We start from the raw sequence: 19,616 nt of genomic DNA, 5'->3' as shown, positions 1-19,616 counted from the left end.
TTTCACTATAAATTGCACGACAAATTGAAACCATTGAGAGTACGGATAAACACTGACTGACAATATGGTGGTATACAGCAACACGTCATTGTGTGACGTTGGTGAGTGGGGTCCATACTGTAAAGTTTGGAGAGTGAAAGTTAGTACATGTCAATACACATTTATTTTGCATTAATCATTTAGCCTATCAATTAATTAGGTTCTTATTGGTGAGAAATGTTGCCCTGACCGCCGTTCACCCAATCTGTTTGGTCTTATAATGTCCTGTCCCCATCAAGAAGTGTACATGCAGTTTATGCTGTTATATTGTCCCTACCAATATTGAGACCAAACCTACGCCCTTGATTGGACGTCAATGGAATGCCATGAGTTGAATGAGTGGCCTATAAAGGGTTAATGCAGCAAAGCGTTGACATTACAAGTTGAAGTATTTGTTTTTCCCACGACACTTGAATGCCACATGTGGACAGCCAGAGCAGTGCTCGCCCCCGCCTCACCCTGCGCGTTTTACCAGTGAAAAGTGAGTGAGCTAGTGGGGAAAGAACAGAGACGACCATGGAGGGAGAAAGCTGGACATCTTAACCTCTATTGGGAATGATTTTATTCAATATTGCTAGCCGCGGAGGCTAAACGTAATTGTGTTTGGTGCTTTGTTGTTATGTGCAGCGGGTGAGAAAGTTGTAAACCTCCCAACTTCGAGCCTGAAAAGTTAGCCGAATTAGCTCATCTCGGCTAAATTAGCCCGCCTCGGTTTGCGAGCCGAAGACAAAAACAGGCCCGCTGTGGAGAACGAGCGAGGCGGCCAAGAGTGACGAAGAATGTCGCCCTCCGGGATTTGCAAATTCACCGACGGGTGAGAAGAAGGGAGGCGACGACAACTTGCGAGCCAGACGACCGCTGCCATGTTGGGGCGGCAGCCGTCCGAGCTCCGGGGACGGCCGCACTCGGCGGTACGGTCACGGCCGCTCGGGGGTTTCTTTCTCGGGCTGTTGCTGGTGCTTCTGCCGGGAGGGGCCCTCGGAGTCTCTGTTTCGGGGCTCGACTACGACGACAGCAGCGGCAACAACCGCAGCGTCAACATTTACATGAGTGTGGACGAGCTCAACAGGCTACTCGGTAAGGAAACTTGTCTTATTGATGACTTTTGTCTTTTCTGACTCATTTGCGGCGACCGACGTCCAATCTAATTTGACTGCCACCAATTAAATTGGATTGGACGTCTATCGCCGTCTTTGGCAGTGAAACAGAATCACTCAATGGCAGCCATTCCAGTTGAAATGCAGTTGATGTCTATCACTGTAAATGGCATTGAAATAGTTGGAAAGTATTAACTGTCACTTGTTTTGTTGTTTTAAAAAATGTACTACATACCAGTGTGGGGAAAAATATACAATATTGAAATGGATAAGACTGAAGTATTTGGGTGGACTGTAGGGTTGTCCCAATGACATAATTTTGTACCCGGGTTTGAGTACGAGTCACCTGATTTTGAGGATCTGCCAATACAGAGTTGAGTACCAAATCGACACATGGGCAACTTATTGAGGGGAAAAAAGTACATCCTAATATAAAATATTTAGTGAAGTATAACGTTAGCTTGCCGTGACAGCTAACGTTTTCCTACCGACAGTCTGTGTATTTATGTCCGGTGGTGTTTAATTTTTAGATAGTACAAAACACCTGATCGCATATTTTTTGCACCCGAGTCACCTGATTTTGAGAATCTGCCGATTGAGTCGCGAGCCAATACTGAAAATAATTTTAAAAATTTGAACAAAAGTTCCAAACATGTTACACTACTTCCTCTACCGCTTTTTCCGGGAATGTTGCAGAGTATAAAATGTGTATAGTTTTGTTCCTTTTGGCAATGCCATTGTATTTCTGGATTATTTTGTTTGCCTTTAATCCTTAAAAATTAAAGGGGAAAAAAAAAACCCCCAAAAAAACGATCCTTTTCCCCTGATTCTGATTCTCTGAAAAATGGTGCAGTTGGCCCGATTTCTAATCACATGATTGGATTAAGACATCCCTAATCTCGATTGTTTCTTCGCTTTGTAGCACTTATAAAAATAATATCCTGAAAAATATTTTTTGCTAGATTCCGATCTAAGAATCACGTGATCTGGCCTGATTTCAGATTACTTGATTTGATCGGGGACATACCTAGCAGATTAGGAAGTGATGCAAAAAAAATTTTAAGTGGTTAAAAAACTTTCGGAAAAATTGCAACATGAGGGGGAAAAAAACGTAAAAAAAAAAATAAAAATAGCTGGAAAAATACAAAACGTTTTTAAATATACTAGTTATATTCTTATACCAGTGTATATATAGTTGTTGTGATACACAATAGGTGAAAATAATTACTAACAAACTAAATTGTTATTAACTCACATGTCTATCTACTCAAAACATTTTAATGAAACAAAGTATTATGAAGTGACATGAAATATGTTTTTTTTTTTTTTATTAATGAAATACAAACCCATTCCGGTAAATTTACAGATATTAAAAATCCTGAAATATAAAAAACATATACAGAATTGAAATACAGAAATATATCTTAGTCCAGATGAAAATTTAAAAAAAAAATATGTAGTAGATGAAGTGTACAGAATTGGGGGAAATACAAGAAGTACTTGACAAAAGTAGACATAAATTGGAAAATAATATAGAAAACACAAAAATCTAGATATATTTAATATATAGTGTGGACAAGTGAACTGTAGGAGTTAAATGACATTAGTTTCCAATCTGATTTCATCAGATTGAAAATCGTTTGACTCAATTAACCAACTGACAATTGGCCATCTGTTATTTGTGTTTCAATTTTAAAATAATTTCATAAAGAAATGCAATATTAAAAAAAACAGACCAGAAAAAGGGCCACACAATACCACAATGGGACAAAACAAACTGAATCCAGAAATTTGTTTTTTACGGCTGTGTTATCACAATGCCAAGCCTGTAAATGTGAATTATTCTCCTCAAAAATTATATTTGCTGTTGATGGTTCACCTGAATCAGTGATTGACAGTCGTTTTCTCAAGTTGTGTCAGAAAAGCTCCAGATATGGTATCATAAAAGCTATATTTCAAACTCAAACTATGTTTTTTTTATCCTCTTTGAATTTCACTAGAAAAGAGGCAGGTATTGTACTTTGCCATGATAGTGTGAGCATCTTGTAGTTCCTGAGTCTGACCAAGAAGAACATTGTTGTTTTCCTGCAACCTTCCCGTCAGCTCACCATGCTGTTGGTCTTGAGCAAGAAAAAGTCTAATTTCAAGGAAGAAAGTAGCATCTTTGCAAAAAATAATGTTAATTTTGCCCAAGAATGATAGTATATTTTCTCTCTCTCCTTAGAGACCAAACAAAATCAACCAGTTTTGAGGAGTGTTGTGATGTCTCATTGAAAATGAACCACTGCCGCTCTCAATTGCCAGCTGTGTGTTTTCAGGGCCCCTTGAAATCGAAATTTCCTTCTACTGGCCAACACCAATACCTGGTAAAGAGACTAGAAGTGCTGATATAGTGTGTGAAGTGGAGCTTGAACAACAGATGGAAATGTTTCCAATATCTTTACCAAACAAGATTTTCCTCCAGCGGCCGTCTAGCCGAACGTTTGAGCTCCACTGAAATGCGCGGGCTGCGTCTTGAAGAAGCCGGGAAGAGCGGTTGTCGTCCCTGATCGCTTCTGCATGTGACCAATGTGTCGTAAAAGAGAATGGGATGGAATGTAGAAGATATCCAATGGGATACATTGCGGTCCTACACAACCGTGTGTTCCATGGTTATACTAATAATCCCTCTAGCCGTTCATAAATTGTATTTGTCATAGTCATTCTGCACCAGGGATTAGCTAATGGCAGTGGAAAAGTCAAAACATTAGGTACACACCAGTGTTGTTTTTGGCAGCCCTTTTAATATTCGTCTTAGTCTTTTAACGAAATACTTATTCAACTTAGTCATATTTCAGTCACTTCAAAATGTGTTAGTCTTTGTCTAGATTTAGGTGATGAATACTCAAAATGTTTCCGTTAAGTCCAAAGTTAAATTTAAGAAAATAAATAAAAGTTTCCAACAATTTCGATTGAACATTGACAAACGAGCACAGATTGTAACGTCTACAAAGACGGTGCCAACCTCGTGAGGGTTTTTCAATGGTTTTATTTGCAACCGGAAGCACAGGGCACTACTACACTAAGCCGTAGACAACTGCAACAAAACATAAATATCACAACAACCGTTGAAGAAGACGCTCGCGACGCTAAAGTTAATGCAAATACTAATGCAAATGCTATGCTAACGATACAAGTAACATTTAGTGTGTGATAATCTCTCAGCACAGACTTACAAAGGCTAAATCAACACTGCATACTCTCACTTGCCAAGATGAGAAAACACATCTGTGTTTCAAAACGAGGAAGCCTGTAGTGCAGCCTGGCTTGAAGAACATCATGGTTTGGTTTGGTAGTGTATGATTTAGAGGTGCACGATAATTATCGATCCAATAATAGGAATTAGGACGTCATCCCAATAAATCCAATAACATTATTAATAGGCCCGATAATATACTGTATCATGTTTTTGGCATGGTGTCGGTGGATTGGGATGTGTGCGTTTGTTTCCACTCATGTTTTGACAGTTTGCAAAGTTTTGTTACTGTTCTAGAGGCTGTATTTTTCCATCACTGGGTAATAAACCTTACTATGGTAATTAGAGCTGGGAATCTTTGGGCACCTAACGATTCAATTACGATTACGATTCAGAGGCTCCGATTCGATTATAAAACGATTATTGAGGCCCCCCCCCTCCCTTTTTTATTTTTTTTATGTTTTGTACATTAGTTCCAAAATTGTTCAAAAATCCTCTCAGGCTAAACCAAACTACTATTTCTGTGTCAAGTTAACATATAACAGTAAATAAAAAACTCCAGTCCCCATTCTGTATCAGCAACTTTAAACTACATTCAATTAATTTAATGTTGTGAATCAACTGTTACAGTTGTTAAAATTGCTCCCATTATTCCATAATTTCCCTTCTGTCTACTTTTGACAAAGTTGTCAAAAATAAGTTGTCATGCTTAAGTGATTCATTAAGGTCACTCAATGCAGCTGGTAATCTCTCGTCTCTACAATTCCTGTGCTTCTGCTGAAAATGAAGAAAACTTTAGCTGTACCTGAATTGCTGCGTGCCGGTCTGACCCCTACTGAGATTGCAGCAAATCTGAGAATATCCAGATGTGCAGTCTACAAAGTTAAAAAGAAGCTGAAAGATACTGGAACAGCCTCACGAAAACCTGGGTCTGGAAGTGCCGATCTGTGCGGACCAAAAAGTTGATTGACAAGGTGATATGTGGCCACCCCAGAGTCCAGATCTCAATCCCCTGGATTATAGCATATGGGCAACTGTGGAGGACAGTGCCTGTAAGAAGCCACAAACTTCTGTGGCAGCCTTGGAGAGGTCCATTGTTAGATCTTGGGAAAAGATGACAGCATCCTACATAAAGAAGACCTGTCAAGCGTTCCGCAGGCGCCTGGAGGCTGTTGTGACACTTAAGGGAGGACACATTGAAAAATAGAGTGTACTGTACATGTTCTTTACAATAATGTATAATTTGTGATTCAATTCTAATTCTAAGATGAATAAACATGGCATTTAAGTTGTATTATGGCAGTGTAAACTTTTTTTTGGGTCACCCTGTATAGAGATGTCTACTGCTTTAAGATGGCGGCTGTTTACTTACGCCGGAAAGTCTGTCATTTAGCATCTCTGTTCAATAATACAAGTTCTAACACCTACGTTGTCTGTCATTTTGCATCTAATTCTACATATATATGATATCTACTGTAGCCGTATGTTTGTAGCAACAAGCAACTGGGCGTTGTTTGTAGTGGCTGTCAGCCGCAGTCAGGTATGATTGTGTTTTTTTATCTAGCGGCATGAGTTGAACATGATATTTATTCTCGGTCCGTTCCTCATTGCGTCTCAAAGACCGCGCTGACTGTGTTTTACTTCCGCTTTACCTGGTATAATTCAATAATCGGAATTTGGATATTTGTGAATCGTTCCCGAATCTTCCACGGCCGAATCGCGAATAATCTAAGAATCGGAAATTTTGCACGCCTCTAATGGGAATTAGCAAATGTTTGCATTTTACAGTGTTATGATTTCAAGTTGTTGAGAGGCCTTTTGGTTATTGATAGGCTTGCTGTCCTATAATTACCTTCTTAAGAAAGTTGTTTCATGGGCCAAGACAACAAACGTCTCTTCTCCTGTTGAACCAAAAGTTTTATCTGCTGACAAAGCACAATGCCTGTTGGGTTTGTTTTAGTTCAGTGCTCATTGTTCAGGGGAACACATCGTCAATGACATTGACTGATTTTGATTGACTCAACTTATATTTATTTCAAAAACTAAATATGGGCAGTTTATTTGAAGTGATAACTTCTTGTCTTTTGTTTGTTCATTATAACAATGTTCATGTCAACATGAAAATTCTGGTTAGGTCAAAGGCAAATCCACCACTATTATTTTTGACCTACAGGTGTTCAAGAAATCAGGTGAATATACATTTAAAAATTTTATACTGTATATATATTATCGGTTATCGTATCGGTATCTGCCTTGAGGAGCAGGAATTTATTGATATCGGTTTCAAAAAATTGATATCGTGCACTCCTAGTATGCGTTGACCACTAGTCAGCGGTGACGGTTAGATTGGGGATGCAGGACATGTCACATGAGAGACTAGACCCAAACACTGCTACGATGCAGGCTGACTAACTACACGTACAGTAAGAAAATGTCAAACGAAACGAAAACTGGCGTTTGTCTTTATTTGTCGTCCAAGACACGTTTTAGCTCGTTATCATCTCGTCGTCGTTACCAAAAAATTGTTCTTTGACAAGATATTTTCTTTATCGTCATGGTTGACGAAAACTACAATAGCCATATATACACAAATATTACAGAAGAAATACAATCAAATCAGAAAACAGACAAAAAAACTATAATGAACAAAAGACATACGAGAAACAAAATACATTCATACAAAATCTGCTCTTTAAAATACAAAGTTTTATGACCAAATACAGTACCATTAGACAAATATACATAAGGAGATGGAAGAAAAAATGTAGATGAAGAAATAAAAGCAAAACAGGAAAAATACTGAGCTATAGCAATAATTTTGATTGAAAAAATAAAAATACACAAAATTTAAAATAAATTCTAACAAGAAAATACAGACATTAGAAAAACAAACAAACAACCTGTTATCATTTTTAAATCACTTATGTTAGCCAAATTGAATTCACAACATTCGTCACTTTTTAGGGAATCCTTGATGCTGTCAAGACACGAGAAGATGCCACGCCCCAATAAATTAAGTTTGAGACCCCTGACATACGAAAAGCAACAAAGTGTTTAAAAAAAACACAATACAAAATAATATATCAAGTAATACGCTAACGAGGATAAATGCAAAACTGTAAGGGAAGTTACAGTAATTGGAAACAAAAATTTACACTTGTTCCTACAAAAATGCATATGTAATTGCTATGGGGGTAAAAAATGAAACATTCTGAATTAATAGAAAAGTCACAGTATTGAAAATAAAACTGATTAATGTACTTAGAAAGTTATACAAAAATCTTATAAAACAATAACAAAACATTCAACAAACATCAGCCATCTAAAAACCTAAGCAGCTCGCTAGCTCGCTAAGTTTTCTCTTGTGCCCACCAAAAGAATTTGCTTGGCTAAATCATTTATTTTCCAAATATTTGTGCGCACGTTCACAAAGCCACCTTAACGTCCAAAAACGGACTTCTTCACGATCTTTTCACTGGTAAACTCTCCAATATTTGCTATTTTGTTTGTCCTCCAAACTAGCATTAGTGAGGCACTTATTGCGAGATGTAGGCGAACGACCATGCTCAGATTCTTGCCTCCTCGCCACCCTGAGGCCACTCATTCAATAAAAGCACGTGGCTGATGTATGCTCCTTTTGAAGTGAAAGAAAACCCGCACTTTGTGGCTTTGAAAAGTTGCTATTTTTGTCACAGCCTTTCAACGTTTGGCCCGCAGTCCAATGATGAAATGCAGACAAGGTAAGCATCCTGTGTTGATGAGCAACCTGCATCTTCATCTGAAGTTAGTACCACAGGCGTTGTCAGGGGTAGATGAAGGGACAAATGCGGGCTGTAAGAGGGTCTTTGTTTAGATGTCAGCACCTGCTTGCTGCCGCCTTTTGTATTCCTGCTTTTGACGCGTCACGTGATTCACAAACTATTTGCCTATGAAGGAGATTCATTTTGTGGTTTGCTTTGCTTCACATTTTGCATTATTTGGTGTTTGTGTTCTGTCGATTTAATTAAGAGTTGCCAGAGTGGGCTTGGCAAATTTTGTGAAGTTGGAAAATTTCCATTGGACTTAAACTCCCCATATCAAGTTTCCCCCCCCCCACACTAATTAAATGATAGAATCTTGTCAAAAGTATTTAAAAAATGAATAATTAAGACTCGCACAGATCCATAACTATTGAAATTGTGCAATCAAAATAATTTTTCTCACGTTTTTCCTCTGCATCGCTGAAACCGATGACGCAGTCAACGGCAAACATAGCGTACAAAATACAAAACAGAATTTATCGTGCTACGGGTAGGAGTACGAAATTGAAAATGGACCAGAGGAGGAAGTAAATCCCGAAAAAACATGATTCCCGGGAGATATTACTATAAAAGTTCAAACCGGGGGCAGAAATTCACCATAATACGGCGTGAGTGAAAGGGCGAGCAAGCCCGATACACTGAAGCAAGTGGACTCCCATTATCATCAAATTTCAGTCGCCTGAATGGTAAATATCTTAAATTTATGCCTCTCGACTGTACACAACAGTGTGGGTAGCGATTGGAGAATATAGTAATTTATCATCTGAAAAACTGGGATTTTTTTACTGGTGCACTTTTGAGACGCCAGTGCTAACAACGCCGGCTAAACCCATTCCAACGTCATTGTTAGCAACTATTCATTGGCAACACCTTATTTGTCACTTGGTCAAAGCAGTTTCCGTAAAATGTTTTGATCAAAATAACATAATTCTTACCGGCTCGCCCACTCTATGTGCTCAATCCACTCAGCTCACTGCTTGGTTGGACAGAAAAAAAATAGAGGCTTATATCTAGGGGTGCACGATATCCATTTTTTGAAACCGATATTGATAACTTTCTGCTCCTCAAAGCCGATACCGATATCGATAACCGATAATAAATATATAATTTTTTAAATGTATAACCTGAGTTTTTCAACAGCTGGAGGTTTAAAAAAAACTAGTGGTTTTCAACTTAGATTTGCCCTTGATCTCACCAGATTTTTCATAATGACATGAATAAAACAGTGCGTTTCACTTCTGCACTGCCCGACAGCCAGCTAAGAATGAATGCACTTTCATAAACCACAAGGCTTGGTCTTTTCTTGCTTTTATGGGAAGACACTTGTCTTAATATTGTGAAAGTACAACAGAAAACTACACATATTCAATACTCAATATACAACAAACTGCACGATACACTTACAGTGCTGCTCGAAAGTTTGTGAACCCCACAGCGATGGTCAGATTTTTTGTAAAAAAAACTAAAATAACCTTATTAAATGTTAAGTTATACCCAAATCCACAATACTGACATTCCAAATAATGGACTGAAACAAAAGAAATAGTTATATTGTCATTCTTTATTTAACAAAAGTGGTTGATTTAAGAAAAACTCAGATATCATGTGTGCAAAAGTATGTGAACCCCTTCAGTTAATAGGATATTGCGCCTCCTTTTGCAGAGATTACCTCAACCAAACGGTTTCTGTAGTGACTAATCAGCCTCTCACATCTACTTTGGGGGATTTTTGCCCATTCTTCCTTGCAGAACGCAGTCAGTTGAGAGAGGTTTGATGGGCGTCTGGCATGAACTGCTCGCTTCAGGTCCCGCCACAGCATTTCAATGGGATTTAGGTCAGGACTTTGGGCCAGTCCAGAACACGAATCTTCTTCTTTTTCAGCCATTCCTTGGTTGTATTGCTGGAATGCTTTGGATCATTATCATGTTGCATGATCCACCTTCTGCCAAGCTTTAACTTCAAAACAGATGGCGTCAGGTTATGTTCTAGGATTTGACAATATTCCTCAGAATTCATGATTCCCTGGACTATGTGGAGTTGTCCAGGTCCTGAGGATGAAAAGCAAGCCCAGATCTTGACATTCCCACCTCCATGCTTCACTGTTGGGAGAAGGTTCTTTTGGTGGTATGCAGTGTTGACTTTTCGCCAGACATGGCGGTTTTGGTTGTAACCAAACAGTTCAATTTTGCACCTACATCAGTTGATGAAAACTCTTTTTAATTTAGTCTCGACAACACAACTGTTAAAAAAACAAACAAAAAAAAACTACTGAATTGATTGATTAGGAAATCAGGTTGAAATAATAGAAAATTCCAAAATGTTGAGGGGGTTCACAAACTTTTGAGCAGCACTGTATATACACAACTATTATATGTATAGCATAGCACACTAGCTTGAGCTACTAAAGCATTGGCTGACTTCTATAACACAACAACTTATGAAGTTCTGTACATATGACCCTTCACCACAGTAAGGCTGTCCCAAACGACTAATTTTCTCCCGATTAGTCAACCGACTATTTTTACGATTAGTCGACTAATCTAATACTTAAATTTTTTTTTTTTTTTTTTTTTTTTTTACTAATTTAGCAATGAAATTTTTGTTGACGCTTATCAATTCACAAAAACATATTGGAACACTTAAATTATTTATTAAAGTACAAATAAACACGTAAATAACAATAATAAATCACAAATAAACAATGAGTTCAAATGCTGATAGAATTAACTAGTGCAAAAGAATGGAATGTAAACAGATTTAGAACACTGACTTCGCCTTTCCAACATGATTCAAAACAATTCTTAAAAAAACACCTCACATTAATATTATAGTACAGTACTATATAGAATAGTATTATAATAATTATAATAATTATTCATTGCCAATCAGATTTTTCATAAAGGGTGTCATTTTAAAGGTATTCTTAGTGTAAAATCTGAATTCTGAAGTATGTGGGACTAACTCCAGAAATCGCTATTTATATGACGAACATGGCATGCTTTTATTTTGAAATGTTCGCCGGAAGTACTTTCGCTAAACCGCTAACTTCAGCTTTACACTCCGCAAAAAAAGCACTTTTTGTCATTGCATGTAGTGTCAGTAATAGATTTTTTTTGGTCATTTTTTCCGTTGGCAAATGCTGTTAACCAGAGATTTTTCATATTTGAAGTGTCACCTTTTAACCGCAAGTTTGCTTTCACGAGACGACTGCCAATGTTTTATAGCAGGCTAAAGTAAGTTGCCTTTTTTCCCCCATTCACCTCACGTGACAGTGTTTAATATAGATGTTTTCTTATTTTGTATGTCTGAACTTTAATTCTACAGCGTGTTGATAAGAGAAAGGAACTGGAATCTCATATGCCATCAGTACGCACGCACCAATGTATGCATGAACGCACGCACGTACGTGCGCAGCGATAACAGGCAGCCATGAAAATTACCGCCCTCATTTTTATTTGCCGTGCGATAAATGGACTTGTTGCATATCGTGACAGGCTTAGCAACTTCAATAAAACATGTCGTTAGTTAGTTAGATGGACTTACAAACTGGGTGACGGCGCTTTAGGTGTTTATTCACGACCGACGTGCAGCCAAGCTTGGCCTTGAAGAGACAGGACACAAGAGTGTACCCTCCTTTGTTTCTTTGAAATAAGTGTTTTGGACACTTAAATAAATGTTTTGGACACTCTGGTGCGCTTTTTTGGCATTGTGCCGCTTTCCCCGCTTGCATACAGAACGTCCGACATTCTGAACTTTCCAGTTTCCACACATATATTTTTTTAACCCTTCATTAACCGTCAACGGGATGTTGTGCTCTTCGACGGATTTACGTCATCGATGACGTCGACTAGTTGGGACAGCTCTACACCACAGAAGTAAACATATATTGCACATCCATATGTTATAGTAAACATAAAATACTTAGACATATATTTCCGAGGCGTAAACGTAACAGAAAGCATTCACGATTGTCAATGCTACCGCTAGACACTGCACTGTGTAAGTGAATGAACCAAACTACTGTAACAAAAAATAGATGCAGCAAATTATTCTGACCAGCAGGTGGCAGCAATGCCCGGCAAATGGTCAACTGATTTCCCATAATAGTGTGTAAACTGCAAAGCAAGCACAGTACATACTATCGGTCCTATTAATAATGTTATTGGATTTATCGGGATGACATCATAATTCCTATTATCGGATCAATAATTATCGTGCACCAGTACTTATATGGGCAGTGTTGGTGTTGGAGCAGTTTACTACACAGCACATATTAACCATTGTTCTGTACACCAGTGGTTCACCAACCTTTTTTGCACCACGGACCGGTGTTTAGTGGGCCGTTTTTTCACGAACTGGCAATGTGTGGCAGAAAATGACCGTAAATATAAAGTTTCACGACGGGGGTAAAAACTAACATTAAGTGCAGGGAAATGTAACTCTCCAAACACTGAATCAACCTTTTTTAACAGCAGCTTCTCCTAAAACTTGACAGCAAATATCCTTGGTTGTAGGCATGATGAGTTCTTCTCCAATCGTGTAAGATTTTTTGGCCAGTGCATTCACGTTTGTTGCCTCGTTTGCTAGTTTTTAGCCACATATTATGCAGAATGGACTTGGTTGTAGGCTCCTCTTCTGGCTCAGCAAGTGGCCTTTTCCATGTAGAAAAGCTGTCCAAAGACGTCGTCGAACACAGCCAACAGCAGCTAACGTTACTGTTTAAATTGACTGAAGCTGGGCTGCTTTAGGTGTGAAAACACCCCAGTAATGGCAGCCAACCATTAATTGGCAACATACGCAAATCTCTACAGTGTTTCCCACAGGATTTTAGGAGACTGTGGTGGGAGGCTCTCTGACCATAGGATTTTTTGAAACTGTGGTGGTGGGCTGCATCGGAGTCGGACAGCCACACCATGTCGTGCCACGGCGAATTTTTTTTTTCTTTCATTATTTTTTTCCCCCAAGAAGAACCATAACAAAGATATATTTGAAATATTTAATTAGCTAGGCTAATGTTATAGCTCTCAGCTACGGTACATGTATGTAAAATGCGTTGCTGATTACAGCTACGTTACCCTATGTAATAATGCGACTTTTTTTCTCGTAGCAATAGTACGACTTACATCTCGTAGTGACTCAGGGTTGGCAACCCAAACTGTTGAAAGAGCCATATTTGACACCCCCCCCTCCCCCCCCCCCCCAAAAAAAAACTGATACAGTATGTCTGGAGCAGCAAAAAATTAAAAGCCTTGTACAAGCCTTATAATTATCAATACTAGCTATATTAGCCTACTATAAAAATGAATAAGTTGGCTAGAAATACATAATTAGCCTTCATGATGAAATGTTTATTTTCCCTGCAGTGGATCCTATAGCGCACCACGTGACTACTCTGTTGTACGATGACACCACAAGTTTAACTTCATTACAATATTAATGAATTGAAAGAATGTTTGTATCATGTTTGTCCTCCTAGAAATCCTATTAAAACAAAAAAAATATTTCCCTCCCCCATCTTTTTCCATTAAAAAAAAAAAAAAAAAAGCTCCGAAGCAGCACTAAAGAGCCGCATGCGGCCCAAGAGCCGCGGGTTTCAGACTGCCGTCGTAGCCCTCCTTTTTCCTTTTTATTTGACCCTCATAAGTACTACATTACCACAACAATAACAGTCCTTCTGTCAGCTGACCCATTTACAGGACTGGGGGAATTCTAATGGCCGTGTAAAGTTTTTCTTGATTCGGTGAGAAGGTGAATAGTTTTTTCCCCGTTGTTCGTGAACTAAATTTCCACACAAACGCACATCGAGGTACCATTAACTTAGCAAGGAGAGGTATGAGAGTCATTTTTCGAGTGTCCCAGAGCTCGCGAAATTGGGGGGGCGGGGGGGCGCATTTATCCAACTTTCGTCAGCCGTAATTGTCTGAAGTTGGCGCGTCGGTGTTGTGCCGAAAAATAGCCACTCCACGCGAAATGTCCCCCCGACGGGAGCGCCCACACGTCACTCGTACAAACAGCCTTTTCTTACCAATCGATGGACACGGAAACGACGTTCTTGTACCGTGAATATGTATCATTTTACTCTGCTTGAACTAATAAATACTTTACTGTGACCAACGCTCTGAAAATAGAGCAAGGCTTTATTTTGGGCCCCGCCTCTCCGCGCAAGTTCAATCAAAGTTTGCTTTCCGTCCAAGACGGCCGTCCACCGCTCACTTTCGCCGAAAAGTCCGATCCAAACTATTGTAATGCCCCGGATATGGGGAAGAAGGAGAGAAGTCTGTATTTGCTTACCCACTTGATTGTGGTAACAATAATAAAGAAAAACAATAACAAAATAACAGCGGGCTGCTACGACATGCGACCGCTATCTCTCGCTATCTCGCTCGTTCTCCCATTCTTCCTTGCGTCTCTTAAATGAATAAATAAATAAATAAAATACTACTCTAAAATGCTGCTCTCACTCGCGCGGGTAGTAGAGTGGAGAGGGCTACAGCTGTGTAATCGGCTGACTGACGCATCTGATTAGTATCTTTTTTTTTTTTTTTCGGCGGGGAGGGGGGGGGGTCGCAAACGAGACTGTGGCGGGCCCAAACGAGACTGTGGCGGCCCGCCACAGTCTCTTTCATTGGTGGGAAACACTGCTCTAGTCAGTAGAGTAGACAGGCATATTGATGTGTTAAGAGGCACAGGACAGATTGCGGTCGTTAATAAATGATTTATGAATTCTCTGCAGCACGGTGGCAAATGCACTATAGACCAGTTACGGTGTTTGTGGATCACTGCTGTACACCACAGTGACCACATGTATTAATTTATGTTTAAAAACAACTAAAATGCTGGCCGACACAGCAATGAAACTAAACGTTTCAGAGTGCTGTGCGCTTACAAGTGCCTTTGATTACATTTGAATGAATGAATGAATTTATTGTCATTGTCATCATCATCAGTATCATTGACAGTTACAGAATGTGGGATAGTTTGGCTAAGAAGGAGAAACATTGGAATATGGAATAATTTGCCCGAAAAAGACGATGACAGACAAAGGAAGACAGGTAAAAAGCAAATGCTTATCGATACCCGTCCCCCAACAGCCAACGGACATTTCTTAAGATTACAGATGCTGGCTTCCTGCCCAACAGCGAAATGGGATTAAAATTGTGTTTTGCGCTTTTTTGGATTCATTTAACAAACTAAAGGACGACAGGTTGTGGCTCAGTGAAGTACAATCTATGAAATTTGGTAGAGTGCCCCGTGACCTGATAAGGGGATTTTAAAAGAAATGATACTTTCCTTGCATGCCTTGCGGATGCGTTTTGTAAACAACTATTAATAATTATCTGATATATTGCCTATGTTAGTGGCTAATTATTTCCCAATGTAGTAGCAGTCCTTCACCCATGTCATTATTTATTAATTACTTGTTTTATTTATGCACCATCTAAATGTCTAGGAGTGGCTGTGTGGTATTGCTGAGAGGTATTGGCTCCTCAGTATGGTAGTGCACAGTCAGTCATTTATGAAATTTACATTTTAAACCCCAATAAAGGATAGCACGTAGTAATGTTTGCTGCTTATTACAAAGGTCAAGTGCATTTGAGCGGCGTGTTCCCATCCAGACAAGGTAAAGTGTTGATCCCAAAGGAAGTGATCACTCAAAACTAAATAAACACGCTGCCACACTGGAATTCAAAACACCAAACTCCATTGGACAAACAAGCCCGTTAGCATTTCAGTTAGCCTTTAGCCTTAAGCGGTGGACTCTGTGAGCAAATTTAATTGCTAACAAAGCGTGCCGCGGCCTCATGTTGAGACAAGGGAGGCACACAAAGTTCAAGCCAGAGAAAGGCAATTATCACAGCATTGAGCCAGTTCTCTCATGGGAGGCCCATTAGACGATTCGTTGTGCGTTTGGCTCCAGCTGTTTATTAATCCTCCGCGAGCAGCACAACATGTCCTTAGTATAGCAACAAAGCACAAACAAGGCCACGCTTTTTGCTGTCGATAGCGCCGAACGGCATGTAATTGCACCACTTTTTGACACAACACTAACCTGTTCTTTAAAAAAAAAATGCACAAAAAGATGCAGTCTCGTGTTTTACGAAAACAGCTAGCAAGTGTAAGGCACTATTTTCTGTAGGAGTGGGTGTGTTTACATGCACCCAATAACGCTTTGATTATAAGTGGTGGTGACTTCAAGACACACGGCCACGTAAACGTAGAAAAACCTGTTCATAATTTGTTAAATACCCGATTAATACTCCTAGGTAACCTATCAAACTTTTTTTTTTTTTTTTTTTCCCACCAAAAGCATAGCATTAAACACCACTTAACCAGTTGATGTACCAGTCCGGACCGTTATATCGTAGTGAAAGACTTCACATCATCTTTTATTGGCGGCAGAAAGTACCGGGATAGCGAGATTTACAAAAGGCAAGAGTTCATGGGGTTCGTCAGAACGTCATCATGTTTGTGCGTGACGATGTTTTAGTGTGAATATGATGATTGTTTTACAATCATATATGCTCACGCATATAAATTAGGGCCGCCACAATTGATAGACAATTATTCGATCGTCAGATTATTTGACATCTGTATCCATAGTTGATTCATCTTTCAGAGACATTACCCTCAGGATTATCCAATCCTCTTTTTTGTGTGTCATAATTGAAGCATATTCTTTTGGAAATTTCATTTTTAATTAGCTTTTCATTTAAGACTAGCAGTATGGCCTGGCGTGGCTCGTGTTTGTGTAACGTGAGCGCAATACAACCGAATGGCAGATAAAACATACTTTCTTAGATCTCTCATACTTCAGTTTTTACACTAAGAATAGCTTTAAAATGACACCCATTATTAAGAATCTGATTGGCAACGAATAATTTGGCTTCAACTTTGCTACCAGGCACATTTTGCCTGACAAGATAAGTCATTTTGGATCAAATAAACACTTTTGATGGGCTCTAGTAGGCAGAGAACAAAAATGGTGTTGGGTTTCTCATATATTTCATATTTTGCACTTGGATAACTGTCAAATTACTCTTTATTCATTGTGGTTTTTTGAAAAAGCTTTATCATTTTTAATAGTTTGTTTCAGTGAAGAATAACAATTGCGTTTGAATGGGTAACTTATGAGAATGTATTGTCTCTACATTAGTAGTTGAATTGGTGGGGAAAAAAAATTAACTATAATATCGGCAATAATTCATGAGACAATATATCGCCTACGAAAATTTGTTATCGCGGTAGGTGTACTGGTGGAGTACGCAAGGCGACAACATATCATCACTGAACATTTAAATTTGTACATGAAAGTATAAAGTCTGAAAGCCAAGTGCGACGTTGCAATCGCAAGAGATGCGTCTTTTGCCCAAAAAATGGCGCTGTCGCTTCATAATCAAGGATTTTCTTTGCTAATTTTTGGAGTTTTGAATTTTCCACACCAAATGGAAGCCACAAAGATCAAACCCATCTAAGAATAGTAACTCGGGCTGTGAAACGATTAAAATTTTGAATCGAGTTATCACAGCTTAAAATTAATCTCAATTCAAACCATCTCTAAAATATGCCATATTTTTCTATAAATTATTGTTGGAATGGAAAGATAAGACGCAAGATGGACATAAACATTCAACATACTGTACATAAGTACTGCCACAAGATGGTATTAATAATAGCATTTTTTCTGTTAAAGTGATCCACGGATAGAAAGACTTGTAGTTCTTAAAAGATACATTTGAGTGCAAGTTATATTGATTTTATATTAAAACCCCTCTTAATGTTTTCGTTTTAATTAAATTTGTAAAATTTTCAATCAAAAAATAAACTAATAGCTCGCCATTGTTGACGTCGACGAGCAGTGACGTCACATTGGGCTACCTGCCGTTCTTCCACAGTGTCTTTAACTACGTAAGTTAGTGATTGGAATACACCACAAGGTGTCAATGGCGAGTTTTAAATGAATTAGAGATCTTGCCAAGGTAAAGTCTGAGTAAGTTTTATATGTATTTTGCATAGCTATTTTGATTGGGAATGCCAGTTCTCTTTGCATTGAGCGCTTTTCTTTTAGTGAACGTTATTTTTTTTGATAGATAGGAATATTATTTTTGTTGTGCGTTAACTAAATGATACTGTAGCGACTTAACTGTTCCGCCCAAATGCATGATGGGAAGTTGGGGAACCATGACTGTCAGTGGTGGCTGCAAATGGTATACAGTATGTTCTGTGTTGTATTCAATTAAGCGTGTTAAGAAAAAGAATATCTCCTGCTCCGCCCAAATGCATGATGGGAAGTCGGGCAACGTGACTGTCAGTGGTGGCTGCAAATGGTATGCAATACATTCTGCGTTGTGTTCAATTAAGAAAAAAAATCATCTGCTGCTCCTCCAACTGCATGATGGGACGTTGGGCAACCATGACTGTTAGTAGTGGCTGCCAAAGATTAAGCCAATGAAAGGCGTGGTCCAATGAACGCCTGTGTCCACTCGCATTTCTCTGCCTTTTCGCTCTCAATGTGCTAAGACTGCGTCATTGTAAACTGTTTGAGGCAACGCATGAACGGGTCATTCCGTGCATGCGTTAATTGCGTCAAATATTTTAGCGTGATTAATTAAAAGAATTAATTAACGCCCGTTAACACAATAAATTGGCAGCCCTTGAAGTAACATAAAGTACAACTGTAAATTTTAGCAAAATCCGCCCATCTGTTTCAGAGTCTATAGGGAACAAACACACACACACAAAGTTCCATTTTATTCAAGATTTGTCATTTTTTAATTAAAAAAAAAAATCAATAAGAAAAAAACTTTGAATTTTTATTTTATTATTTAATGTTTTATGTAAAAAAGTAAATACTCCCTTTTTTGTTAATTGACTCAATTAAAAAATATAAAGCCCAGAGAAGTTTAACAGTAAATAACATTATTGAGACAATTAATTGACTAATCGCAAAAATAGCCGTCTATTAAAATCATTTGTGGCAGCCCCAATGTACAGTAAATGGAAGAACCGAATTTTGACCTTAATCTTTCTAAGGTTTATCGGCTGCATGTGAATTAGGCCTACACAGTACACAAGGACTGGACGTCTATTGCCGTCAATGGCACTGAAACGTGATCATCCACAGCCAGTGTGCTCATTTTTCCTTCTTGTAACTTTAGTAATAGCGACATGTGTGCTGTCTTTTGAAGCGAAGGGAAAATCAGCCCTGTAGGTTGGACTGTTTTAACACACCCACCGCCGCCCACGCAGAACCTTTGTAGATCCCCCTTGAAGATGTCGCCCATCTGCTTCCTGAGCTGGCAGCAAATGCCATAGATGTTTTTAATTGAGTCAATGTGAGAAGGCGGTCACAGCCCGAGGCTGTTGCGCACATTCCTGCCTTTAAACGAGATCCTCGGAGTCGCGACGAAGAGATTTAGCCCTCCAGGCCGGATTTCTTTTTGTGAT

General features: G+C 38.8%; 1 protein-coding gene across 6 annotated transcripts in view; it reads left to right on the top strand.

Annotated features, from left to right (window-relative positions):
• The first annotated feature begins 497 nt into the window (after positions 1 to 497).
• ryk (receptor like tyrosine kinase) overlaps positions 498 to 19,616 on the top strand; it is a 59,950-nt gene continuing 40,831 nt past the window's right edge. For 5 of the 6 annotated variants that reach the window (XM_057841569.1, XM_057841568.1, XM_057841565.1 and 2 more), the window contains exon 1: positions 498 to 1,116. In XM_057841569.1, the coding sequence (XP_057697552.1) occupies positions 903 to 1,116 (214 nt within the window). In that variant the 5' untranslated portion in view covers positions 498 to 902. Of the gene's footprint in view, positions 1,117 to 10,781; positions 11,405 to 19,616 lie in introns of those variants that run through there. The other variant, XM_057841570.1, reaches the window with a different exon arrangement.

Source organism: Corythoichthys intestinalis, chromosome 7 (assembly GCF_030265065.1).
Source record: "Corythoichthys intestinalis isolate RoL2023-P3 chromosome 7, ASM3026506v1, whole genome shotgun sequence".
NCBI lineage: Eukaryota > Metazoa > Chordata > Actinopteri > Syngnathiformes > Syngnathidae > Corythoichthys > Corythoichthys intestinalis.
The sequence above is the reverse complement of the archived record's forward strand: the minus strand, read 5'-3'. Positions and strand labels throughout refer to the sequence as shown.